The 10,350-nt window shown below is 31.3% G+C and overlaps 1 protein-coding gene and 1 pseudogene across 1 annotated transcript; both read right to left on the bottom strand.

The window, feature by feature from the left end:
• Positions 1-477: 477 nt before the first annotated feature.
• LOC149533308 (methylthioribose-1-phosphate isomerase-like) lies at positions 478-2,519 on the bottom strand. Its single transcript, XM_089805836.1, is given in 6 exon segments — positions 478-545; positions 700-968; positions 1,130-1,270; positions 1,894-1,998; positions 2,090-2,231; positions 2,507-2,519. Coding segments are annotated over 6 exon segments (738 nt in total).
• Positions 2,520-3,629: 1,110 nt separating this feature from the next.
• Positions 3,630-5,854, bottom strand: LOC149533309 (cytochrome c biogenesis protein CCS1, chloroplastic-like; annotated as a pseudogene).
• Positions 5,855-10,350: the final 4,496 nt, after the last annotated feature.

Genomic DNA, 10,350 nt, shown 5'->3' on the forward strand with positions numbered 1-10,350 from the left:
ATGGAACAAAGAAGAACATAAACATATAGCATGGACATATATTCTTTGAAATGAAAGCATCCAAGAATGTAAGAAAAAGCAGAACTATTGAAGTGTAACATGCCTCATTATGCACTCTTGATATCGCCAAAGTTGATAGAAATTTTTTCAACTCTAAATAATGATATATTATATAATCAAAGTAACAAAGGAATTTCATATTCATGATAGTCAATTTTCAAAGTACAATACATAAGTTGAAGAAGAAAAGTATCCTAAACTAAACACCACTATATGAAAATTATGCATTTTATCCCAAAGAACTTCAACACTGGAACAACTACTTTTAAAGTTTACTATGGAACAACTACTTTTGACATTTACTTGTGCAGTCATTTTGCTCTTTTTTAGAATTTAATGATTGAAGAGTACTTGAGTTTCTTTAAATTGTTATGGAAATCATAGTTGCACTTGTCCAATGTATCCTTTGTCTACTCCTTAAGAAACATTCTCTATGAACTCCTTTACATCAAATACAGAAGTTGGATCCTTCTTTATAATGATGCCTATTTTACATAATAAATTTTAAATATTATACGCCAAAATATATATCATGGTTGCACTTGTACAATGTATGAAATGAAGAAAACCAAGTTTAAGATCTTTTTTTTTTTTTCGAAATGATAATTTATTCACAAAAGAGTAGATATGACAATGCACCTTTTTTAGTTATAATGGATAAGATAAGATTTGCAAGGGTAATATCAAAAGCAAGGTTCCAAATAGAAATCCCAAATGGAGCTACTTGTTGACCTTGGCCATCAAGAGCATGAGTTAGTTCTTTTGGTGACCTCTCTTCAATTATTATATACTCACTAGAGGAAATTGAGAGATCCACTGACATTAGAGGAGCAGCTACATAAAATGGGATATGATGGTGGAAAGCGGAGAGTGCCAGATTATATGTCCCTATTTTATTTGTTGTGTCAATATGAAAATATAATACCAACTTAGCAAGCCTTAACATACAAGAACAAATGTTGTTGGAAAAATTCTATCAGCCAATCATCTAATGAGATTTAATTTGATGAAAGTCAATTTCAAATATCATAGCAAAGAAATTTTAACATATTAATAGTAATTCTACATACCATTTGCTGCAATCCTATCTGCTCCTACAACTATAGCATCTACACGACCTGACTTTTGCAATGTCATTGCTATAGAATCTACTATAAAGACTGCAGGTATGTGATCATGGACCAATCCATATGTGGTGAGACTTGATCCCCAAAATTAATGCAACAAATCTACAAGTCAATATAAATCTTGATATTGAAATCATACACGATAAATTTGTTTAGATGGAATTTCAATAAAATGTAGAGTTGGATCAAAATGTTCAGCACTTTTCATGTTTCATCAACTTTGAGGGATACAACAGGGAAGTTTCTTGGGGAAAATGCTAATCAAAAACTTATGTTTCTTTCGAAAACCAAAAATAGTAGCACAAGCAGGATTAGCTAAAATAAAATATTGTGAAAATTTCCACCTAATCTCTTCAATAATTAGTAAGCCTGTGAAATTTTCAACCATCAATACACTCTCTATGTTTAGAGAGGACCCTTGATCAAATAATAACCAGAACACTCTCTTGACATCAAATGAACAATCAATTGGAAATTGGAAATCACTACATATTCTAAAGTAGATGACTTTTTAAATTGAAATAATTTGTGACAAATTTTTGAGTCAAAATTTTTTATGATAATTTTTCAAGTTACATTAATTATTAGAATCTAGATACAAACAACACTAAACAATTTCTTGAAGATTTTTCACATGAAGTGAATTCTTATAGACTAAAATATAGAGTTAGGTCATAGAAATTAACAAAGAACCATCCATTGTACCTGGTTGAATGGTCTCATCTGTGTGCAAAAAATAGTCTCTAACAGTCCCTCAGAATGAAGTGCACAAATCACATCAAGAGTAGTACGATATCTAGCAGTTGCAAGACTAGCCAAACACATCACTAAGTTATGTTAGAATCATGCAAAGTTTACAAAGAAATGGATACATCAAACATATTATTCAAGTTTTGTGACACCTTCTAGTGTTACAATGAATCAAAACATTAAGGTTCTAAGTTTTGTTGGTCTAGCATAGAATAAATTTAGCCCCATGTAAACTGATTGCTTTGTTATAATTAACATCACCTATCAACATTCCTTCAATAGCTTCAATATAGGCTTGTACTCAAGAAATTTAAAAATGCCATTAGAAATTTAGAAGTATATATATACAAAATGATTTGACCTAAGTATACATAGATGATTAGACCTCAGAAATACTTCATATCGTTACTAACTCAAAGTGCCTTCTTCATATTCCCCACCAATTCCTCTGCTAATCTATCACAACCATTAGTTTCTACATTAAAAATAAACCAATTACTATTCCCTCTTTGATCAGAAAAGATGGATTTTATACCAACAAATTATACAGATTCATGTGAGGAAATTACCCCTACCAGCCATCAATGTACAAAATTAGGAAAACAAGACTAATAGATGTAGTATAGGGTACTATATATAAAACAAAGTGAAACAAAAGATAAAACCTAAATCATTTAATAAAACAAGAAGAATTTTAAAAAATCATTTGATAACTATTCACAAATGAAAAATATAGAAGATGTCCCAGCATTAAAAAGGATCTTCTCTCCATGGAAGTTTGATGTGCTAAGTGCAAATATCTATAAGGTTATGTGTGTTTCTATAAAGAGAGATAACATCAACAACACACTCTTCTCTTGTGTTCTCAAGAATACCTTTGTGAAATTTTTTTTAAAAACTCATATAAAATATCATACACATTCAAGTGGGGGAAAAATATACAATATACCCCAATGCTAAGAGATTTTGTACAGATTAAAAGTGTGTCTATGATATTGGAACCATCTCATGGAGAATTTGATATTTGCAAGGATATGGACATATTTTGGGAAAATGAATACTCAAACACTTCAAGATTCCACAATCCATAATGTTACAGAGAAATCACAATAAGTGATGATAAGAGAATCAAAATACAAAACCACATTTTTGGGTCCATTAGCAGGACCCAACTTTGAGATAACCATGGTCTATTGTCTCTATATTCAGATTTCATTCACACTCATTTGAAGTTTTTATTAGTAGTTTTCCTAGGATAGATTGTTTGGTCCTTTGAAGAATTGATTAAGAGTTAATAAAAAGGTATTTCAACCACTACTAATTGCTCCCTAGCTGTATTTTTACTAGCAAAATATTTACTTTCAAATGCACAATCATAAAAGTGCAGCAACAAAGCAAAGTCATGGTGATTGAAAGAGAACCCAAAGATAACATCTTTGACCAACTTGAGATCCAATGACAATGTCATAGCCTAAACCTACTATGCAAGATGAATTTAAATATGTTACTTAAATTTACTTTTCCTAGCAAAATTTGGGATGCAAGTCACCTGATTATTCTGTTTGCATTAATCTTGTCGCATCTCAGACCAACATAGGAGAGCTTGTATGTTCTATACATCCCTTGCCTTGTGATTATTTTTTCTATAAATTAGAAGTTTCAATAAACTACTAAGGCAAATCCAATTACTATCTATTTATGCTCTGATAGTGTACTCTCTGTTGGCAAGGATATCTCATCACTCTCTAAGCTCATAGACTCTTGACGTGCAATATGTTTATTGCTAACTACTTCAGGAACTAAATCAAATATCCAATTCATCTCTTCTTGAAAACCTAGTTTATCTCTATTACTCTTTCCTCCAACTACAACAGATGTTCCATCTTGCAAAGCCCATACCTACACATCCATTGTTTATTTTGTAAATCAGCACTTTAGACATAATTTTTGTGTCATTATCCAAATGGTGATAACTTGAAAAATACATTAACCAAAACTTGAAATGAATTTTGCGAAGGTAGAATTTTATTGAATCTAGGCTTACCTGGGAATGTGAAAAAAAAATTTGACAATAGTTGTGAACATGAGTGCTCCAAATCTAGCATATACCAAAAGAACCCCTGGATCCAATTGAGATCAGGCAAAATAGTTAGCTGGAAGTAGGGCAAATATGGTTAAAACAAGAATTCATATCTCAGTTATACTTTGTCATCTTTTTTTCATAACAACTATAAAAGGAAGGGTAGTCATAACTGATAATTAGTGAGTTTGGCATACTCATTGCGATTAACGTCAATCTCCTTTTCGTTAAAGTTTGTACACATGGTCATTCAATCTAATTCCACTCAAAATAGAGTTATCTCCATTATATTCTTTACAGGTTCACATGATAAACTATCAAATAGAAACAAACAATGGAGGAAAAGCATCATCCACAACAATTTCCACATCATCAATGGTTATTGGACAATTTGATCCAAACCGCCTAACTCCCACAAACTTGCCTTCTTGATCATACATCACAATAGACTATAGATCTCGAGCAAAATTGATCTGTGGTGTTAAATAAATAATCACCAAATATAATAAATTAAATATATGAGTTTTCATAATCCATAATTGATTCAATTACAAATTTCTGGAATAGATTGTGTATAAGTATTTGAATCAACATTTTGGATTGCACTCAAATGTGCTCTTAGCTCTTGTATCTTGATGATAAACATACAACATGATCTAAAAAGTTGAGTCAAATACTTATACACAATATTTTCTAGAAATCTATAAAGGAATTAGGTATCATGATTTAGAAGCTCCAAAATTTAGGAAATGACAAAAATATCCTTCAAGATGATTTCTTTTTTTGGCTCTTTCAAAGAGAGATTTAAAGATTTTAGAAATAAAGATTTCCCATGTATACTTACATTCCTTTAGGATTGGTAGAACTATTATCATCTTCTAGCGGCAAGAATGTACCAAAAAGTTTATTATCTCCACTCTGTAATGTAGCCATTGCAAGATTGAATGGTCCTGCACCATTCTTGTGTATCTGAAGAGCTGAGATACTCCAATCTATTTGATAGATTGTGATGCCCCCAAATCATAAAGGGCTATTCACACTGATAGTCTTCCTTAGAACTTCCTTTCCATTTGTATCATGTAAAGAAATATCAGTGTGAAATTGGGATACCTAAATAAAGATGGGAAAGAAAAATGAATAACAATAAGATATCTGATGTTAACATCTCAATGTAGTTTTCAAAAGACACTTGATTATTTTGAGATTATCAAACTAAAAAATATAACTAGGAGAAAAAAAAAAGAACAAAGAGTTGTAAGATGGTGGCTAGAATATTGTTTCTTCTTTTATCTGAGTGGTTGTGTGAATGAGAACAAAAGCTCCAGATTGTGATTCTAAACATATATATACCTCCCCATTCTTATAGTAATCAATGTAAAACTTTTTAACATGAACTTTAGTTTGAAAACTGGGAATTGGTTTAGACAAAATCCCATTTGGAGTAAACACTTCCCCCATCATAAAATTCAAGCCTTGAGGAATTGTAACTAAACCACAGTAGCCCCCCATAGAACTTAGAGTTTCCCTTGCCATTATGAGCAAGAGAGCTGCATGTACACCAATAGGTGCAAGCCTACCAGCAAGCCCTTTGAATCCATATTGATCTGATTCACTGAAGAAGACTTGCAAGCCTCAAATTTTGAAAACAAAAGATCATATTATCCATGGAATAAGACCAAAAACATTGGATGAATTCTATGAGATCATTTCTTCCAAATAATCACAATCAACTTACCTCATATCATGAACCCATCAAAAGAACACCAAGGTCTTGAATATGAGCTTTGGGAAGTGATTTTGCAACTTCTAGTTTTATGATGTTGGATCTAGACCTCATGAATTCCAAGGAGAAGGCTATAAATTTCTTAGGGAACCTTAATGCAAGGTTTGGTAAATGCCATTGTACGGCTATAGTACGAAACAACAAACTGTGCTTAGAATCGTAGAGACAGTTACTAGTTTTCATTAAGTTTTGAAGTGAATAAGGAAGTGTTTGTGGATTTTTTTGGATGGAATAGTGTGTATAGAGTTAATCCTTCCTTTTGAAAGCATTAAATTAGGTCTTTTCAAGTTTTGCAAGTGCTTTGTTTAATTATTTCTAAGTAGACTATGCTCTACCAGTTTTGGAGAGCTTCTAAACATGGGGTTATAGATCTTGTTTCCACTATGGACACACCATGGTACCTTCTAATCTAGGACTATAGACCCTAATCTATAAATATGTGCAAGGAGGCGCCTAGAAAACAAGTGCAATAATTTCTTTAATCTTTCCCTAGGTGAATACAACAGTATCCAGTTAGGAATGCAGTAGCAGAATAGCTCTAAAAGGCAGAGGAGTAGATTTCATGACATATCCTTTGGAGGGGTTTAAGAAGGGTGTTAGGAGGTGTGATTTTTTGAAGGATAATTCTTGAAATTATTTGGAAAGTTTTGTGGAAGGGTAGGACAACAAGGTGTCTCTGAAACCCTTAAAACCCTCATTATTGGCCAAAATATTGTATGACCTGTTGAAGGCTTGAGACCCCAAAAATCCTTGAGAATGGGTCATTTATAAATAAAAACATTTATTACCAATTGTGTTGAATCTTGAAAGGAAGGAGGTAAAATCCCTACAAATCAGCAACGAGGCCTAATTGGGGCTCCTCTAATAGCCCTATTTGTGAAGAAACCCTTCAATCAGGTATTAACCCATCCTTGCCATCATTTTGGTTATGTTGAATAGGTTGTAAAAACACTCTAAAACTCATCACAATACTTGTTGGAGTTTTGGAAAGGTGTAGGACCCTAGAAGACCTTTATAAGCCTTTTAGAGAATTAGGTGCTAGAGAACGGCTTGGAATGCTGGAAGGTTGGAAAAGTTAACTTGGTGGGAAAGTTAAGGTAGGTTAAGGGATCCTTGGATGAGTAAAGAATCCTACAGACCATTAGAGGTGTCATAAGAACACTTAGATCCTAATTGAAGAAGGTGTGTGAGATCCATGGGCTAATATCAAAAACCACAAAAAATGAACATGAATTATGTTCGAGTAAGACCATTCTATTGAATTCTATAAACATATATGAAAACCTAGAAAGGTATTTAAAATTAGATACAAAAGTAATAAATAAAACTAAACATACCCTAGTTCACAACAACCAACACACTGGCAATATGTGATGATGCTAACTAAGACCTATTAAAATGGATAGAAACTTGAAATGACAAAAATCCTCTGTACATTACATGTTTTCATTTTTAAAATATAAAGTTTGTTCCTTAGATGAACCTCCAAGGTAGTGAAAAAGAAAATATAGTTTGTAACTATCAGTATAATAAAGATACAAATGAGAAAAAGCAAGAAAAGAAAAGTTATCCTTGTCATCCAAGGATACATGAAATGCAGAAAGATGACACATATTTTCAATCAAATTTTTTATCCTCAACTCTTTATGGTTAATGAGAAAATCCAAGAGTTTGATACCAAAAATGCTCTATTAATCATCTCATTGAGAACAATTAGCTAATTGTCCACTCTGGACAAAAATTGTTTAATGTTTTTTTCAGAAACAAAGAAATTTCAACTGAACAAAATCCAAGAGATGAATATTCAAGCTTTGATAAAATCATTTCCTTGAGAAAAAAAAAAATTTGATAAAAGGGTTAGAAAACTTTTCTCTGGAAGCATTTTGGGTATAATCATATAATTGTTGGTTGGGATCTCCTTCAAAATCAAATTAGTTTGATTTTTTTTTGAATTAAAATGTACCCACAAAATCTCATAGAACAATCCCAACAAAAGGAATTCCAGGGATCTGTTAAATGAACACACTTACAGCTTAGATTTTGATAGGGCTAACACCATTTTCACTATCAATGTACAACAGTTGCAACTCCAATCTTTCTTTCACCACACCTAGCTAGATAAAATGGAGAAGGCAAAAAAAATTTGTTATACAGGATAGAGTATAGTTAAATATTATAAATCAAATAGATATTATACAGATAATGTTCCAGAAAAGCAAGTTATTATTTAACTTAGTAAAAAGTAAGGCAAGTTGTACACGTTAAGAAATTAAGATACATTTGAACATTTATGGTTTTTTTTAATACACTTTATTGTGACAAATAAAACATACCAGCATAGTAGCCTGTTAGGAAATTAACCAAATAATAGCTTCTTATTAATGTTTGATGCCTCAATCAAGCACTGAGATGCATGTGTCTACTCTGGAGTACTTGATATTTCAACTACTCCTTTAGATGATCCTAGTCTAACATCTATAAGATTAACATTGGCACCTGATATCTGAGTAGAAAAGGAAAAGTAACACAACAAGATATGATGCTCAGAAACAATGCTATTAAGATTTTCGCTCTAGTTAACCAAACATATAAACTTGAAGATAAAACTATATAATATAGATGATATTCCTAAAATATTTCCCACTTATCAATAGCTCACCTGCCAAATCTCAAAAAGACTAGTCCCAAACTTCCCTAAAAGGGACAAAATTACATGTTGTGGTACAACTACTTCAACTATAGTTTTTGTGATAAGTCCAGAAGTAGATCTGAGACACCACTAGAAAACATCAACTATATTTTACAATAAATCCTTACAAAATAATATGTTCTAAAATATTTCCTCAATTCAAAAACCTTCCAAATACAAAAGATCCTCCTTTACGAACAATTGGTTCTTCATAGTTGATATAATTGCCCATACTTTCCACCTAGTGCTTTGACTGGACATACAAGAGAAAGTGAGAAATTTTGTGATGTATAATGCCCTATATGAGTAAAAAATAAACAAATATGATCATAGTATGACAGAGAAATGAACAAAAGGATTCAATTTGAACATAAACTTAGTAGTGATATTCTTTCTTTTGACAAATCAATAGCACAAATCTTTCCTACAAAAGAATTTGCATTGCGTAGATCATTTATTCATAAAAATCAATTTTGACAAAATCTAATGCTTGACTAAAAATAACGATTAACAGAATACAAAATAGCATGCAACAAGAAATTAATTATGACTACAGAGGTTTCTCAACACAAATGGCCACTTCTACATTCACCATCAAATGTGCTTCTCTAAGTACTTTATTTCATCTATCTGTGTTTTCCCAATGATGTTGTAGCTTCTAATTTCATAAAGGAAATATGAGTAAGACCTATATTTTTTTGGTAAAGCCTCATTTTCTTGCCTGATCCCTCAAGTTGAGTTGTCTTTTCCTTTCCTAAAACATGTCTCACACCCCATGTCCAAGAATACTTATGTAACACTAAAAATATGTCATGTATGAAATTTGACAATGCTAGGAATAACAATACTAGATTGAACAATTAATAAAGCATGTAAGAGGAGGTCAAAAACAAGATCAAGAAATAATATAAATTACCTTTAACAAGAGGCATAGATTGTAGATAAAAACTAAATTACATATTTTCCTTGCACAGTAGATATGAAACTGTGTCATTAGCACAGTGTTTTCCTTAATTTAGTGATAACTGATAAGCTAATCACTATGATATTTTATCATGCAAAAGTACATAATCCAAGTGATTAATTGTATAGCATGTATATTATAGTAGCTAGAAAACTGCAAATGTAACCTAGGATTTGTGTGTTGTTTTAAGAAAGAACTTTAAATGTGGTCATCTGTGAGGACACCTTGAAATGAATAGACAAAACATTTATCAATCCATCCATAAAAGTAATTATAAACTTATATGAAAATAAATGAAACACAATGCATGCACAAAAGATAATTTTGGGTTTATAGGAGAAAATCCATCATAGGTAATGATAGTTTGTCTTCATAAATGGAATCCTTTTGCTTCTCTATGTTATGGTTTCCTTTCAAAATTTCAAAAATAGCTTCAACATTGGCATTTCTTTAGCTATTCAGTACTAAAATCATTTTTTCAAGAAAAGAATTGGCATAGTTCTATTTAGATTTTTGACCTTAGAGGGGCATTTATATGAAAGAGAGAGAGAAAGAGAGAGATGATGAAAGACTTATGCTTTAGGATCATAATATACTATGTACTTTTAATTTTTCATGTATCTTTTTAAACTTTACTATGTAAACCTTTTAATATTCTTTTGGTGCTACTGATAATATTGCTTGAAAACTTTAAAAATAGACATGTAGGAGGAGTCCATTAGTTTGTGATAACTTATCTTATTTATTGTTTGAAATTTTGCATTAAATAATGGCTTGGAATGGTTATGATATATTTGCAACCAAATGAGATTTATTTATAGCTTTTGAATTAGATTGCAAGAATATATTTAATGACTAAAGGAATATTCCACATAGAAATAACTAAACAAGCTCATT

The sequence above is a fragment of the Cupressus sempervirens genome, chromosome 10, assembly GCF_028749045.1.
Source record: "Cupressus sempervirens isolate cs-2001-9-10 chromosome 10, ASM2874904v1, whole genome shotgun sequence".
NCBI lineage: Eukaryota > Viridiplantae > Streptophyta > Pinopsida > Cupressales > Cupressaceae > Cupressus > Cupressus sempervirens.